Raw genomic sequence first — 18,005 nt, forward strand, 5'->3', positions numbered from 1 at the left:
TTTTTTCAAAAGCCCCACCCCAACCTTCAATTGTTCGTCGATCATCATCCCAATTTTAGGGTTTTAGATGAATAGTGAAACAGGTAATCCGACCCAGTGAAAGCCTCAGGTCCAATTGAACCAACCAGCTGGGCCAGGTTTTTAAACATTGTGATTAAGTTAAAATGAGTGGATATGATTAAATAAATTTAATGAAAATAGAAATAAAATAACTGATACCCATAATTCTCAGCGGTAGCTAGTGACCAAGCAAAATACATCAATATTAACAAACCTAAATTTCTGTGAAGTGGAAGCTAAAAAAACATCCATCTATTGCTCATGGTTCTTCTATGATTCTTGTTCAGAAATTTGCAGATACACCATCTGGGTATATCCATTAAATACAGAGTTCTCAAGCCTACCTAAACCAAGTCGCTGAAAAAGCCAAAGCGGCCATCTTCAACGATTGGACTGGAGCACGAGCAGGATCATATCGCGTTTGGTGAGTCAGGGAAGGACAGGCCACTGGAGGGAGCTCCCAATAAACATTAGAATGATTCAATAAAACGGCTGTTCGAAAATGTTCCATATAAGAGATTGGCTTGTTACTGTGGTTGAAGTTATCTCATCTCTCCTCTAACACCCCACAGGTTTCGTCTGGTCCACCTAGTTCTTCTACATCCACTGCCTTCTCCCAGAAGTTCTCCTTCTTGCTCTAATCCTTGCTTCGTCGCTATCTCTAAAGCAGCTATGGCCACCTCCTGAATCAAAACATGAAAGGTGGAGCAATTAGCCCACTATTTGAAACTTACAATGTCCTGTAGATGTAAGGTTATATGAAATAAATTATAATCCAGTTAATATAACTGTAAATAGCATTGACTGACCATCAGGAACGGAAAAAAGGAAAATAAATAATTTAAAATCACTAAAGTGTCCCAGTGGTTACTGTTGAGACCTCCTCCTCTGATGGTATATATATTCACAGCTAAGAGAAATGAAAGAGAGATAAGCTCCATTAAACTACAGGAAAAAGGGACAGGACAACTCAATTACAAAGTTTATATCAATGATATGAAGGCACTTCAAACAAGGGAGAACCCGAGTAAAAAATGAGAGGCTGTTCAGCAAGGACAAAAAAACAGGCCTAAATTTAAGACAGAGAGGTAGAAACAGCCCCAAACAAAGCAAAATGATAGCCAATGTGATTCATATATATAATTCAAGGCATTCATGAGCAAGCCATCAAATATTAAATAAGGGGAGAGCTCGCACCTTTATATAAAAATGTCACATATCTGCCTCAAAGAATAATGGTCTCCAGTTCCGGTATCATAATTATCCTCGAAAAAAAGATGCCGAAAGCCAGCCTTCAGTGCTGCTTTACTCTTCCGTAAAAGGATGAATTAAGAGAAATCAGCATTGAGCAAGCTACAAGCCTATTAGTATAAATATAAGGAACAAAAAATTTTCTTATATCAAACTCAGTTAGACCTTTAGTACCTTTTCAATTCTTTTGAGGTCATCGAAAAAGATTAGGACCCGGTGAGATTGGAAATCCGATGTTGCTTCATCACATTCCCCAACTGACACTACCAAAATCCACAAAATCTTTTCCAGCAAAATACGTGCAGTTTCCATCAACATAAGCAGGTCCCTTCTGTAGGTACTTTGCAGGATGCCGAGGTGAAAAGGAAATGATTTTGGTCTCTGGCATTGCTTGCCGCAAAACCCAAGTAGAATGCCCCTTGAAGCACCACTCTCAATCATTAGATCGGTTTCAGCTGCCGAGCAATGAACCAAAGCCCAAAGCTATGGTCAAAACCCATCCCATACATGTTATTCTTAATTGGACGAGTTTCATATATTGGTACAAACTCTTCAAAACCTTGAGCAAATCCTGGATGTCCATTCAACCGTTTTTCCCTGTTTCGATCTGCCTTTGACAAGGACAAAAATTAAACAATGTAGACCATAAGTATTAAATACAGCATGCTCAAACTCAAATCCAACAATCAACTGATAATTCAAACAGATTAAAACTTGTCTGCATTCAGATTATATTCAACACAAATGAATTCCAATTTTATAGACAGCAACGACAAGTAGAAAAATTTAAAAAAAAAAAAAATTAGAAAAGAAAGAAAAAGGAAATTTTCCAACTGGACAAAAAAAGTGCGCGGGTAGGAAAACTATTTAGCTGAACCTTAAAAGATGATGTAAATCAAAATGGTCAAAAGTTCAATAAATGATACCAAATAATATCCAATCTAGTTCAGAAAACCACACACCATCTAAATCAGAATTATAATATTAAAAAACAAAACTGAACAACAGAACTATATCTATTTTTTCAGCTAAAAAATAAAGCACAAGCTGAACTAAACCAAATCCATAGACCGCTTCAAGATCTATGCATGTAATTACACAAGTATCTCTCCAACCCCACATTCCCACTCGCCCTACCATTACAAACGCCAGAAAATCTCAGACATAAGGATTTGAAATTCAACCAATAAATTGAGACCGCTAGATAAGCCTTGATCGTTTAAGCGACAAAGGCCAAGGCAATGTGAAAATCATCCTCAAGTGCACGATCGCTTAAGCGATTTCAGCTCTTGCTTAAGCGATCCAGTATAGATAACACTTGATCACTTAAGTGAAAGTTGACATTGATTAAGCGATCAATGCTAATTTGTGTCAAAATCATACTTATCAAGTACATGATCGCTTAAGCGATATCAGCTCTCGCTTAAGCGATCTAGTATAGATAACCCTTGTTCGCTTAAGCGATAGCCGAAATCACTTAAGCAATCAAGGCCAATTTGTGTCAAAATATCCTTATCAAGTACACAATCGCTTAAGCAATGTCAACTCTCGCTTAAGCAATTCAATATAGATAACCTTTGATTGCTTAAGCAATAGCCGAAATCACTTAAGCGACCAAGGCCAATTTGTGTCAAAATCATCATCCTCAAGTCTACAATCACTTAAGTGATGTTAACTCTCGCTTAAGTGATCCAAGATAGATAACCTTTATCGCTTAAGCGATAACCGACATTGCTTAAGCGAACCAGTATTTTTGTGTTCAATTTACAGATCTATTTGTAAATCACCATTGTTTTTCACATTTGTAAATCACCATGGTTTTTGACATTCAACAATCTACAACTTGGCATAAATAAAACGACTCTACAACACAAACATACAATCTAGAAAGCTATGAAAGATGTATAATAAAAACACCCATTGTTTTATGATAAAAATTACACAATCACAAGTCATTCTGTATAGATTACATACACTCTAATAGCCTTACAATAAATAAACCCACAAATTACATTAACATGATGGGATTTAAAAAGGCATGAATAGCAGATCGCTTAAGAGATCTAGTGTTCGGTTTAGCAACCTGCTGTTCAAATCTATAAATGATAGTAGATCGCTTAAGCGATTTGCTTATTTGCAGATCTGGTGAACACTAGATCACTTAAGCGAACACTAAATTGCTTTAGCGATCTAATAACACCTGCTTGCTTGCTTGTGGCCTAATTGATTCTACCTTGCTTACTTCTATCTTTGAAGCTAATTTTCTTGACATGCACCTCAACGATTCTGGCAACTGCTTTTCTTACGGCCACGTTGCTTACAAATTGAGCACCTATTCATCATCTAAGGAACCTCACAGGCTGATGGAATAACTTAATTCTTTTTCTCCATTTTTTCTGTCTTCTTGAATGGCGGATGAATGATAATGTCAAGCAACTCTCACGGCATCACCCACTACATTTCTGGAGGAACTTGATATATCGTTTCTAATCAAGCTAGCATGTAATAGCTTATCGTATATAGAGGAGAGCAAAGTTCTAAGTAAATTCTTGAACTATAATATGGCTTGCGTTGTTGTCTAAGTGTTGTTAGTGCATGAGGACATGGTAAACATTGAATGTCAAGAACTTTACAACTGCAAGTTTTACTAAGAACATTAACTAGGACATCTGAACCATAGCCGCACATGGTAAACTCTTGAGCATTGAGAGGATAGACGAATTGTGCATTTGAAAGTTTAATACGTTCTCGCAATAATTTTTTAGCTGATAGAACTAGGATTGTGGTAAAATTATTTGACTCTGTACAACACTCATGGAACCAGTGTGACAATGTCCTCTGTATTGCATCAAAAAAGGCAACAATAGGAAACTCTCTTTTTGTTAACAACTTCAAATTTATGGACTCCGTTATGTTTGTAGTCATGACATCAAACCTTCTTCCAGGAAAATAAGTTCTACTTCATCACTTGAACCAATTTCATGCTCAAAATACTTAGCAATATTATCATCCTTGATTCGGATTTGCCAAAAGTACTCTTCGAACTCATCAAATCGATAAGCTTTTGTTACCATGTAATATGTCTGAAGGAGGCCAGTACACTTAAACTTTTATTTTATGTTCTCGCCAAGGTGTAACATACATAATCCATGTTGTGCTAGAATGTAAATAATGGCAATCCCCTTCTTTATAGAGTTGTAACTATCAGATATTATGCACCACTCATCACTGTCAGACACTATCGTAAGTAATTGCTTAAAAAACCAAGTCCACGACTTGTCGTTCTCAAAGTCAACCACACTCCATGCAATGGGATAGGTGTGATTCTCACAGTCTTGTGTAGTGGCCACCAACAATATACCTCCAAACTTTCTCGTCAAAAAGCAACCATTAATAATCAACACCTTTCTCATGTTTCGAGAACCCCTTATAGTAGCTTTGTAAGCAACAAAAAAAATATTTAAACCTCATATTCTTGTCCCACTTCAAAGTTGTCTTTCTACCTTGGTTTGTCAACTCAAGCATATAGCGATATGCTTCTAGTATTGTGTACCCATGCTCTGGTGTGCCCCTCACAAAATTTTGTGCATGTTGTCTCAGTTTTCAGCATTTCTAGTAACTAACATCACATTCCAACTCTATACGCACATATCTTTGAATGTCCTTAAGAGATGGACTTTTCCCTTCAACAAACTGACTTTTCACAAATTGTTCAATAATATCAGCGAAGACTTGTCGATGTTGGCCTGAAATATGTCCCAACCCACATGTGTGCCCACGGGTATATATGCTAACAATAAATTTTTCAGATCCCATATACCTTCTACAATAAACCAGACACTTGCAATTTCGATCATGACATGCAACCGTCACTATTGCTGAATTAGACTTTTTGGTAATGAACTCAAAATTACCTTTTACGGCAACAAATTTTAGCTTCCTCACTACTTCCTCCTTGTTGTCATATAAATACCCTACGTGTAAGTTTGATTGATCAGTAAAAACATGAGATGATTCACTACTACCTACAATTGCCTCTTCTAAATCTACATAAAAGACTATAGTGTTCTCTTCCTCTCAAGCTACACCTTCTACATCATCTTATAGGAATCTCTACATCCGTGGGAACATGTACGGTGTCTTTCTCGTCCACAGTTTTGTTCTGCCCCCCATGACCAATCTCTTCTACAGTGTCCTTCTCACCACCTACTCTTGATTTTTCAACAAAGAAATCAATGCCCTCGTAGTTAAAACTAAAACTAGCATTCTTCACACCAACTTGCTCGTTCTCCCCTTCCTTTGAACCAACTTCCAAAGTATTGACTACATGAAGCATATATAACTTCACATCTTCATCTGACTTTAATACAATAGGGGGTACCTTATAATGTGCAAGAACTCTACTTAAAACATACTTTACAACTATATCACTATGTTAGCAACTCAACCCACCTCTTCTAATGATATCATCAATCAACTTATGAAAACTAACTTCTATACTCACAACAATTACTATAACTTTTTGGCTCTTCCCAATCCACTTCTAGCAACCTTCGTCTTCCATCCACTCACAAAATATTCAACACCCAAAACAACTTGTTCCATGTCTAATAATAGCCAATGACCTATACTGTAAGAAAAAAAATATTATTAACTGATATATTAAGGGTTGATAGATTTTAAAGGGCATCTGTAGAGTTGTTTAAACGATCTGATAACCGATACACTAGATCGATTAAGCAATCTATTGCCAAATATCTAATCGCTTAAGTAATCTGTTGCCATATACCAGATCACTTAAACGATCCATCAACTTTTGAATCCATTTTTCATCACCTGCACATATAATCGGTTGTGGCAGTTGCTACCACCCTCAGTTACCCACAATGCAAGAAAATCATCAACAAATTTCACTCTTTTCAACTTGCATTACATCAAACACAACTCAATAACCTAAACCACTAAATCGAAATCATAACCCAAACCCAATCCATTATATCTTTTTGGATAGAAATCTAAAATACAAAAAAGAGTAATGCAAACCTAGACGAAATGTCAGCAGGAGGAGGTGGATCTTCTAGTAGAAGATGTCAATGGCGGAGGAAGAAGAAGATGTAGAGGAAGAGTAGGAGGATGAGGAGGTGGTGGGCTTCGGTTTTGCCAAGAAGAAATAGCAATAGGTAAGGGAGTTCCAACGTTAATGGAGGGAAGGAGAGAGGGGATCAAATTCTTTGTTTTAGATTTGGGTTTCTTTGCAACAATTTTGGGTTTTTGGGGACAACGATAATTTTTTAAAAATTAGTCAATGCTCCATTAATCCTAATTAAAACATGATTAATTGTCATTAATTTGTCTTAATAAAAAAACAAGTCCATTTACTAAAACTGAAGAAGTTGATGGCATTTTCATTAAATCCAAGACCAAAATGGCCTTTTAATTGCCCTCTTAAACTTTTTCAGCTAGTTAACTGGATGTTAGCTGGAGATTGAGCCCTTTCTTTATCTAAACCTACAAAAACCCTTCCTAATTTTCAGTAATTCTTCTAGCTAGAACCAACAATTCTGCGGCACAGTTATTACAAATAATCACCAGTAAGTCTCTCTCTTTTTTATTTTTTGTTTGGTTTCATCTGTAGGCATTTCTTTCTCTCTTACCTGCAATTGTTCTTGGCCAATCTTATGTGCATTTGTTGAAATTTTTGTGGATTATTTTACTTTCTATTAATATAATATAATTTTATGTTTTGGGATTCTTAATGTATGAACAAATATAAATTTTATACTTTATGTATTCATGTTACAGATTTGATGCCTGGATAGAATCTCAGAGTTGCCTACTTTTATCATTCATATAATCTTGTCTTGTCAATGGCCAAAAGAGGTAGCTCGAACTAGTATCTTGTCCAAGAGATGGTATTATTTACGGGCATCATTTCCTGTATTGGAATTTGATCAAAATCACTTCATACGAAAAGTTGGCTTACACAACCAAATTGTACCCGAGGGATAGACAAATTTCATGTAAACAGATTTATGAAATTTGTCGATGTAACCCTGCGTCGGTTCTGCAGACTTGAGTACTCCATGGAGAAATTTAAGCTATACATATGTGTTTTTAATCTTAAGATATCCTCTCGTATTGATGAATGGATACAGTTGGCAGTAGAGAAAGAGGTAAAAGAGTTTGATATTGATCTTATGGCAGATTATTTAACAGTGTACAATACAGATAGGGACGCAATGTACACTTTGCCTCAAACGATCTTTTCTGCAAAATTGCTTACTACTTTAAGGCTGTGTAGTTGTAAGATAGTGCAGCCCTCTGATGCTCTAATGTTATGTTCTCTCAAAAGTCTTACTTTAAAACAGGTCTGTATAAATGAGCAGATGGTCCACAAGTTTACTAGTGAATGCCCTTTACTTGAAGACTTGTCGATTTCCAACTGTTGGGTTTTAAGCATTTGCGTGTCTCTAAAGCTCTCAAACTCAAGTTCATTATGATTCATCAATCCTCGGATGAACTTCTTAGTGTTGAAATTATTGCTTCAAGTCTTCAAAAATCTTGGCTTGTCTTAAAATGGGAGAACAGGATATCTATTGACATGGCTGGGTGTACACATTTGAACAAGTTACATATAGGGGGTGAATCTTTTACAGACCAGGATTTTCATCACCTTATATCACAATTTCCCTTCGTTGAGCATTTGTCTGTGAGGGGGTGTAAATTCCTTGAAAGGATTATGATTTCAAGTGATAGGCTGAAAAGCTTAGCATTCGGTAGCTGTGCTAGTTTGAAGGCAATTCATCTTGATACACCAAATTTGATTTCATTCTCTTACCACTTTAGTCCATTTCCCATTGCTGTAACTAATGCTCCATGTCCACATTCGAAAGTTTGGATCTGCCCTGGAGGTGATCTTGACACTAGTTGGATCATGAATCTGAAGGAATGTCTTGGAATAGCCAATCAAATTAAAGATCTACTCATATTTTTTAGGTCGAACAAGGTATTTCAATAAATCTTACGGAATAGAATATCAAGGTTTTACTTACTTTTGCTACATTTTCTTGTCGTTTGTTGATTGCTTATTGTTTGTTGTGATTTTGCAAGATTTCATTCAATTTGGATGGAGTAAGAGAAAGTTTTGCTTCATTCCATTGTCAAGTTACTACTCTAAACCTATCTGTAGGCATGCCATTGTCAGATTACAGAGTTTTGTTAGATGGCCTTCTTTGGAGTTGTTGTCCGAGGACTTTGCATGTGAATGCAATCGAGGAAAATGAACACAAATTCCTTCAGGTGTCTTCATTTAATCTTAAATTATTGTTCTTAATATTTCTATCCTATATGAATTCATTTCATTGACATAGGATACAATTTAACGACTCAATTGTAGAACTTATTAAGATATATCTTTTAAGTTCATAATCGTTATTAAGTTTTAACAGAATTATTTGACTTGCTTGAACTACAGTGGCTATATGAGGAACTGAGGAATAGATGTGTAAATTGCTGCAATTCTCATAATATCAAGTGTTGGCGACATTACCTGAAAGATGTAAAGATTCTGAGCACCTTACAAATGGAAGATTGGAGGAGGAAAAATTGGAAGCTACTTAATAGAGATGATGATGATTTACGCGATGTTTGGGCTATCGATCAACATGTAACTATGTGCTTTGATCTTGATTGGGTTCAATAAACAAGCTTAAGTGTTATGTGAGGAGTATCCTTTGTCGAAAAGGGTATTTGGTCATTTCGCCACCTTTTGATTCATATGGTGTCTGCTTTATTGTTGAAACAAACTTAGAAGGCAAACTACTACGTTTAAGGAATTTTATTATGTAACATTGAATTTTATAATATAACATTAACATGACATGTGCATGAGAACAATATTACCCAATATGTATCGTTAATGTTCATAAATAATAAATGAAGTTTTGAAATGATATGATTAGATTAACAATGTTTCAATAACCAAACGGAAGTGAAACTTGACAAAGTTATCGGATCTCAGGTTGACTGGTTTAATCGGTCAAACTGGGTGACAAAAATTTTAAAATTCACCAAATACACCCTGAAAATTACCAGTCCCTATAAGTTTGAAACTTAACAAGCACACCCCAAATACAAGTCAACGATTGACTGATTGACAACAACGACACACCAAATGCAATCTCGATCATCCTTTGAACCCATTCCCTAGAAAATCTACCCAAGATCTGCCTGTTTTGGCCGAATCTCACCAACGTCAACATTCTATGCCACATCTCACCACCGTCAACATCAACAACCCTCCACATCACTATGAAAATACTCCCCTCAGCAACCTGACCAAAACTCACTTCACCCCATTCCTGTTAGCCTCGCCAATCGCTTGCAAAAGTTGATTGTTGCCACCACCTTTTTTCTCGATTTCCGATCGATTCACTTACCAGAAATCAACTTTGTCGCTACCATTGCACTCACCAACATTTTTTCTTCAAAAGCCCCAACATCCCAACCTTCAATTGTTCGTCGATCATCATCCCAATTTCTAGGGTTTTAGGTGAATAGTGAAACAGGTAATCCGACCCAGTGAAAGCCTCATGTCCCAATTGAACCAACAGAGCTGGGCCGGGTTTTAAAACATTGTGATTAAGTTAAAATGAGTGGATATGATTAAATAAATTTAATGAACAATAGAAATAATAACTGATACCAATAATTCTGAGCGGCTAGCTATGACCAAGCAAAATACATCAATATTAACAAACCTAAATTTTCTGTGAAGTGGAAGCTAAAAAAACATCCTCATCTATTGCTCATGGTTCTTCTATGATTCTTGTTCAGAAATTTGCAGATACACCATCTGGGTATATCCATTAAATACAGAGTTCTCAAGCCTACCTAAACCAAGTCGCTGAAACAAGCCAAAGCGGCCATCTTCAACGATTGGACTGGACGCACGGGCAGGATCATATCGTGTTTGGTGAGTCAGGGAAGGACCGGCCACTGGAGGGAGCTCCCAATAAACATCTAGAACTGATTCAATAAAACGGCTGTTCTGAAAATGTTCCATATAAGAGATTGGCTTGTTACTGTGGTTGAAGTTATCTCGCATCTCTCCTCTAACACCCCACCAGGTTTCGTCTGGTCCACATAGTTCTTCTACATCCACTGCCTTCTCCCAGAAGTTCTTCCTTCTTGCTCTAATCCTTGCTTCGTCGCTATCTCTAAAGCAGCTATGGCCACCTCCTGAATCAAAAACATGAAAGGTGGAGCAAATTAGCCCACTATTTGAAAACTTACAATGTCCTTGTAGATGTAAGGTTATATGAAAATAAATTATAATCCAGTTAATATAACTGTAAATAGCATTGACTGACCATCAGGAACGGAAAAAAGGAAAAATAAATAATTTAAAATCACTAAAGCTTGTCCCAGTGGTTACTGTTGAGACCTCCTCCTCTGATGGTATATATATTCACAGCTAAGAGAATTGAAAGAGAGATAAGCTCCCATTTAAACTACAAGGAAAAAGGGACAGGACAACTCAATTACAAAGTTTATATCAATGATATGAAGGCACTTCAAACAAGGGAGAACCCAGTAAAAAAATGAGAGGCTGTTCAGCAAGGACAAAAAAAACAGGCCTAAATTTAAGACAGAGAGGTAGAAACAGCCCCAAACAAAGCAAAATGATAGCCAATGTGATTCATATTATATAATTCAAGGCATTCATGAGCAAGCCATCAAATATTAAATAAGGGGAGAGCTCGCACCTTTTATATAAAACTGATCACATATCTGCCTCAAAGAATAATGGTCTCCAGTTCCGGTATCATAATTATCCTCGAAAACAAGATGCCGAAAGCCAGCCTTCAGTGCCTGCTTTACTCTTCCGTAAAAGGATGAATTAAGAGAAATCAGCATTGAGCAAGCTACAAGCCTATTAGTATAAATATAAGGAGCAAAAAATTTTCTTATAATCAAACTCAGTTAGACCTTTAGTACCTTTTCAATTCATTTTGATGGTCATCGAAAAAGATTAGGACCCGGCTGAGATTGGAAATCCGATGTTGCTTCATCACATTCCCCCAACTGACACTACCAAAATCCACAAAATCTTTTCCAGCAAAATACGTGCAGTTTCCATCAACATAAGCAGGTCCCTTCTGTATGTACTTTGCAGGATGCCGAGGTGAAAGGGAAATGATTTTGGTCTCTGGCATTGCTTGCCGCAAAACCCAAGTAGAATGCCCCTTGAAAGCACCACTCTCAATCATTAGATCAGGTTTCAGCTGCCGAGCAATGAACCAAAGCCCAAAGCTATGGTCAAAACCCATCCCATACATGTTATTCTTAATTGGACGAGTTTCATATATTGGTACAAACTCTTCCAAACCCTTGAGCAAATCCTTGGATGTCCATTCAACCGTTTTTCCCTGTTTCGATCTGCCTTTTGACAAGGACAAAAATTAAACAATGTAGACCATAAGATATTAAATACAGCATGCTCAAACTCAAATCCCAACAATATCAACTGATTAATTCAAACAGATTAAAACTTGTATGCATTCAGATTATATTCAACACAAATGAATTCCAATTTTATAGACAGCAACGATCAAGTAGAAAAATTTAAAAAAAAAAAAAAAAATTAAGAAAAAGAAAGAAGAAAAGGAAATTTTCCAACTGGCACAAAAAAGTGCGCCGGTAGGAAAACATATTTAGCTGAACCTTAAAAGATGATTGTAAATCAAAATGGTCAAAAGTTCAATAAATGATACCAAATAATATCCAGATCTAGTTCAGAAAACCACACACCATCTAAATTCATGAATTTATAGTATTAAAAATACAAAACTGAACAACAGAACTATATCTATTTTTTCAGCTAAAAAATTAAAGCACAAGCTGAACTTAAACCAAATCCATAGACCGCTTCAAGATCTATGCATGTAATTACACAAGTATCTCTCCAACCCCACATTCCCACTCGCCTTACCATTACAAACGCCAGAAAATCTCAGACATAAGGATTTGAAATTCAACCAATAAATTGAGACCGCATTTGGACACCTTATAAATGCCAATTACAGTATACAAATACTAATCATCTTGAAATCACAACACATTCATAATCACAAACGATCATGAATACCGAGTGGCCTTTAACTCCGATTATCAATCCAATATTAATAACAACTTTACAAGCTTTTAACATAAAAATAAAGTCATCTCTTCAGGCCCTATGTGATCCATTGTCAAATCAATTTATCAACAAATAGCGCAGGAACCTAAAACTCTCATTATCCAGCCAAAATTACTTAGAGATTTAAACTTCACCCAATATTAACATACAAAGAAGCCATCTCTCAACAACCCATTTAAAATAATCCTAGTACAATACATAATCAAATCAAATTATTAACGACTAAAAATTAAAACCACATAAAAAATTACATCAAATTCAAACTAAATTCAATTAACCCAGATCTGAAAATCACATTAAAATCAAATTAAAAATGATAGAAAACTTACACCAGGGAACACCAAGATATCCGAAATCAGATTCCAACGCATCGGGTCGAAAGAGCCCGGGTCCGCCCCGAGAACGCGGATCGTAGGGCGAAACACAGACAAGGCCACGATAGTAGTGAAAGATCAAGGAGGCGACGAAGAGGAAGACGAAGAGAGAGAGGATGACAGAGGGCGACACGTGGCCGATGCGTGAGAGGTACTTGGAGGCTAACAAGGAAATATGTTGGCGTTTGGTCTTGGAGTCGTCGACGGCGTCGGATGCGGCGTCGGAGGGTAGAGCGGAAAGGGCCTCTGTGTCTGCGGCGGCGCGGCGGGAGGAGACGGAGCGGTCGAGCATTGTTGCAGTGGTGGTGGATTTGGGAGAGTGAGGGTGACGGAGAGTGGTGGTGTTGTTCATTGCTTTTGTTGAGTGAGTGTGAACGAGGCTGGGGGTATTTGTGCAAATATAAAAAACAATAAATTAAAATAATTAATTTTGTTTTATTTATTTATTATTTTTATTAGTATTTTTATTAGTAAAGAGTAAAGAGAGAGATTCTGTTTAGAAAAAATGATTATAAATGTTCATTTAATTATATGGAAGTAATTATTATGGAAAGGAGGGGATTTCTACTTTTAGAAATATACATAGAAAAAATATCTTTTTATAAAAAAATATATTATCGAATTTTATAAAACATTAAGAACACATTGTCAACTAATAGTATTTAGAAAGGGATTAATAAATTGAACACAAAATTCCCATATTCATTATGTCAACTTATGTTTCATTTTTGTTAAATATAAAGTATATGATAACACGATAGTATTATTAATATGGTTTTACGAAGTATATAACCAATTTCTTTATCTTTAGACTTACATTAAGGCAACATGACATCTAATGTGAGAGTGTTGATGTACTACCTTTTTTATTTATAAACTTTGTATTCTTGAAGAGATTCTAGTTATAAATAATTATTGATATATGTCGGATCCAAACACATGATAAGTAAGTTTCTAGAGGTATTGTTTACTTTAGGCCTTAGGAGCCTGTATGGTTTTGTCTTGAAAAGACGACTCCAAGTGATGAGGGAGTCTTGTTACTATATAAACAATTAAGACTCTAAGCCAAAGTGGTGTGGGGGTCTTTGTGCCTTCGCCCTGTAGGGAGTTGTATGGTGCCAAAGTCCCACATTGGTTAGAAGACGAGGGTCTTAATCGCTTATATAGCATAAGGAGACCCTCACTACCTAGAAGCACATTTTTTGGACAAAATCATGCAAGCCCCCAAAGTCTAGAGTGGATAATACCTCTAAGAATCTACCTACCATATGAGGGATTGGGTTAATATCAAAGTCTCACATCGGTTAGGAGACGAGGGTCTTGGTCGCTTATATAATACAAAGACAACCTCACCAGCTAGAAACACTTTTTCAAGATAAAACCATAAGGTTCCTCAAGTCCCCGAGTGGACAATACATCTAAAAATCCACCTATCGTATATATGGATCCAACATACATCAACAATCATCATATTACAAATTTATGAATTTATGCATTTTTTTTCCCTTCCCTTCTCTTATCTATCTTTATCATTATTATAAAATCCTCCTCCGTGATGCTATAAGCTCTCTTATTTCTTCGAATGAATTCCAATTAATAAATTAACCATCCACCTATCATTAATTAAGCTTAAGCTAATTGTTTGGCATAATTTGCATTTACTCTACAACCCTAAATTAGTGGCCAAAGTTGTATCATTGTAATAACTTCAAACCGACCAATAGAAAGAATTAAAAGATCTAATCTTACTCTTACAGAAACTTTATTGTGTCTGGCACTGGCAGCTGATGGAATTGCATTTATATACAATGTCATGCACCCACCAAACTATCCAAGTACTGCCATAAAAACGCCACCAATCTTCTCTCTGCATTGCATTCAGTCTAAGAGAGAAACACAAAGACAAACACTTAGTGAAGAAGAAGAAGAAGAAGAAGAAGAGAAGAAAATAAAGAGCTCATGGCCTCACTGGATTCTCCAAATCCATCTTTCGCCATTAGAGATCATGACACAACTCACAGCAAGTTCTTAAGAAGCCTCTCCTCAAAAGAGCAACCTTCCTTCTCTAGATTCTCATTCACACCCCCTCGTTTCACCTCTCCAAGTCTCCACACTTCACCTGTCTCCTCCCCTCTCCATTCTTTCCACCCTGCGGCCGGCGGGGCCGCGAGCCTGGAAGCCACCTACCGTTGCTTGTCTTCCATCCTGAAGAAAGATGGGCAGATGCTGTCAGTTGCTGTGGCAAATGGGTTCATTTACACAGGTTCTGAAAGCAATTTGATCAGGATTTGGAAGGTGCCTGAGTTCACAGAATGTGGGCAGCTCAAGACTAAAGCATGCATGGTTGTTGCCCTAGAAGTGAGCCATGATAGAGTTTATGCTGCTTATGGCGATGGCAAGATTAGGGTTTGGCGTCGAACTTGGGATAAAGGATTGAAACATGTTCGACTAGCTACAGTTCCCAAGTCTACAGGCTCTGTACGAAGCTACATAACTGGAAGAGATAAAACGGTAACTGTTCTTACTCCCAGTTGCAGATGTTCGCATTTTTTCTAGTTTACTAATTGTAACAAATACTGAAAGATAAAATTACGTTTGTGTTAATGGGGCATTTTTTTTTTTTTTTTTTTTTTTTTTTTTTTTTTTTTTTTTTTTTTTTTTTTTTTTTTATTTATTTGGGGTGGTGGGAGGGTGAATGGAGAGAAGGATCCTGGTTTTGACAATTGACACCTAATGTATTAATGAAGCTACGGATTTTGGTAGGGCATTTTAGGACCCAACTGTACAGGAGGAAGATAAATCATTCAATGAAGTTAATGAAAAGTATTCATTTCTAGAATGGAGGAGATGGGATTAAACTTCCTCTACTTAATTTTGTTCCATAAACGATTCAATAACACCCACTTGTTATTCTGGATTTTTCCCCCAGAAAAAACTAATACTTTAAATCGATTCTCTCTCTATATATAAATGTGTTTACACAAAAGTGGATAGAAGTTGGAATTTTATCAGTTTCTTGATGGAGTCAGTAATGGAAGTTGCTCTTCATAACTCCATAAATATGGTTAAATATCTAACAGCCCACTTTCTCATCCATAGTCCTTTCTGGATTCATTTACTTTTGTCATCCCACTTGGGATTTTTCCCATCTGCTTAAGTGTTCATGATCACATATTTGGTAGCGTTATTAACTGGAATAGTAAACATATCATATCATTTATACCTCGTAACGAACAGTGAGCATATCATATCATTTATAACTCGTAAGTATTCGCTATCATAACTTTGTTTATCGATTTATTCTACAGGTGAAGCATATGGGACCAATATCATCGCTAGCAATCAATGTTTCTGATGATATTCTATACTCGGCTTCCCTTGATAAAACAGTAAAAGTATGGCGGATAAGAGACTTCAAATGCATAGAAACCATCCAGGCACATCCTGAGCCAGTCAATGCCATAATTGTCACTGATGACGGAGTACTTTACACCGCCTCTGATGACGCCACGATCAGAGTCTGGCGTCGATACTTTTACAGCGAAAACCACTTGCATACTCTCATTCTAACCCTACCTGCAAAATGTTCCCCTGTAAAAACCCTAACCCTTGTCCCAGACGATGGCATACTCTATGGTGGCTGCACTGATGGCTATATACATTACTGGCACAAGGGCTGGTTCTCAGGTCAACTACAATATTCTGGGGCCCTCCAGGGCCACACTCATGCAGTAATGTGCATTGCAAGTGTGGAAAATTATGTGATTAGCGGCTCAGCTGACTCAACGTGTAGGGTTTGGTCTAGAGAACAAGATGGCAGACATATAATGCTAGCAGTTCTCGTGGGTCACAGAGGACCGGTTCGATGTGTTACAGCGTTTATGGGGCATTTAGGGGAAGAAGGTGAAGATGATTGCACAATTTGCACTGGGAGTCTTGATGGGGTTCTGAAAATGTGGCGCGTAACTCGAAAGAAAAATGCTAGTGGTAATTGTTTGAATCAAAGTGGTCATGGATATTTTGAGTTGCAAGACTAGCTGTTGCAGAAGAAAATTGTCCCTGTATTGTAACTAAAATTGTGTATTGTAAGAGATCTAGCTAGCTCTATTTAGTTGAATTAGTTTGTAATGTTGTGGATTAATAAACTTTACATTGATGCTTAATGCAAAGTTGAATATTAAAAAAAATATAATAATAATAAATGAATAAATTCTACGCATAGACAAGACACTATCTTTAAACTGAAACCTGAAACCAGGAAAAAAAATTGTAGTCAACTAGAATAGACAAATAGTTGAGAGCATCTTCAGATGAGAAACTACAAATTGTTCCTAACTAGAAGAGCTAAATGAAAACATAAATCATATTTTTCTAAGAGAAGTCATTGCATGTCTACATTACAAGGCTGGCCATTTTGTTATTCTGCTCTGATGATAAACTTCCTTTCTAGGCTATGATTTTCTTCTAAGGATAATCCTATCTGCATACCATGTCTTTACTGGTGAAGTTCCAGACCGTGATGGGGATCTTGATTAGCATTATAACGATCCTTCTTCAACAAACGATAAATGATGTAACAAACTATACGCAAACCAACAAGAATTGCTATGATCACCAGAGCTGATATGATATAGTCTTTGACAGAACGAGAATGTTTGCACCCAAAGAAAATCCCTAGACATACCATGGCTAAACATCCACAAGGTCGATCTTACATGGTGAAGGATATAAGAACTCCATTAGATTCCTTGTTTACTGCACAAGTTTCTTGTTGTACTCCAGACAATCAAACTAGCTTTTAATTCTTATCTTCAACTGAGACTTTTCAGTTTTCTGATCACTTGCTTATCAAGTATGGCATAAAATTATTCCTGGCTACAATATTTCTTAGCTCTTATGAAATTGCATTTGTATAATGATTAACCAAATTAAATTATATCCTCAGCTTTAATTTTGTTTAAGATACCTTAAGCAGAAGAAGATGAAAATCCAATCATTTGCACTTGACTGCTCCTAGGATTTTTGAGCATTGTTGCTATGAAGCTCATCACACTCAGAATGCACCACCAGAACGGACCATAGAGCTGCAAAATGGACAACTAACAGATTCAATTGCTGGG

The 18,005-nt window shown here is 36.6% G+C and overlaps 2 protein-coding genes, 1 long non-coding RNA gene and 1 pseudogene across 3 annotated transcripts; 2 read left to right on the plus strand and 2 right to left on the minus strand.

Annotated features, from left to right (window-relative positions):
- Window positions 1-316: 316 nt before the first annotated feature.
- On the minus strand, window positions 317-5,647 carry LOC116136117 (annotated as a pseudogene).
- A 2,597-nt stretch (window positions 5,648-8,244) lies between these two features.
- On the plus strand, window positions 8,245-9,196 carry LOC116136224. The gene is made up of 3 exons (XR_004128999.1): window positions 8,245-8,317; window positions 8,422-8,610; window positions 8,786-9,196. It is a non-coding gene; the product is annotated as an uncharacterized LOC116136224 (long non-coding RNA).
- Window positions 9,197-9,991: 795 nt separating this feature from the next.
- LOC116136187 lies at window positions 9,992-13,241 on the minus strand. Its single transcript, XM_031421891.1, has 4 exons — window positions 12,841-13,241; window positions 11,311-11,755; window positions 11,079-11,194; window positions 9,992-10,551 (listed from the first exon to the last, which is right to left on the minus strand). The coding sequence occupies exons 1-4, from the start codon at window positions 13,235-13,237 to the stop codon at window positions 10,130-10,132; spliced, it is 1,380 nt and encodes a 459-aa protein (XP_031277751.1). The 5' UTR covers window positions 13,238-13,241; the 3' UTR covers window positions 9,992-10,129.
- Window positions 13,242-14,720: 1,479 nt separating this feature from the next.
- Window positions 14,721-16,922, plus strand: LOC116136118 (protein JINGUBANG-like). The gene is made up of 2 exons (XM_031421830.1): window positions 14,721-15,396; window positions 16,194-16,922. Exons 1-2 carry the CDS (start codon window positions 14,845-14,847, stop codon window positions 16,920-16,922), a joined length of 1,281 nt encoding a protein of 426 aa, XP_031277690.1. The 5' UTR covers window positions 14,721-14,844.
- Window positions 16,923-18,005: the final 1,083 nt, after the last annotated feature.

Source organism: Pistacia vera, unplaced genomic scaffold, assembly GCF_008641045.1.
Source record: "Pistacia vera cultivar Batoury unplaced genomic scaffold, PisVer_v2 Contig31, whole genome shotgun sequence".
NCBI lineage: Eukaryota > Viridiplantae > Streptophyta > Magnoliopsida > Sapindales > Anacardiaceae > Pistacia > Pistacia vera.

Excerpts from the sequence above, each read along its gene's own strand:
- LOC116136118 (XM_031421830.1), top strand. The coding sequence starts at position 14,845 with ATGGCCTCACTGGATTCTCCAAATCCATCTTTCGCCATTAGAGATCAT. Across the intron at positions 15,397-16,193 it reads TAACTGGAAGAGATAAAACG|GTGAAGCATATGGGACCAAT; the intron begins GTAACTGTTCTT and ends TTTATTCTACAG.
- LOC116136187 (XM_031421891.1), bottom strand. The coding sequence starts at position 13,237 with ATGAACAACACCACCACTCTCCGTCACCCTCACTCTCCCAAATCCACC. Across the intron at positions 11,756-12,840 it reads ATATCTTGGTGTTCCCTGGT|GCAGATCGAAACAGGGAAAA; the intron begins GTAAGTTTTCTA and ends CCTTGTCAAAAG. Across the intron at positions 11,195-11,310 it reads CATCAAAATGAATTGAAAAG|AGTAAAGCAGGCACTGAAGG; the intron begins GTACTAAAGGTC and ends CTTTTACGGAAG.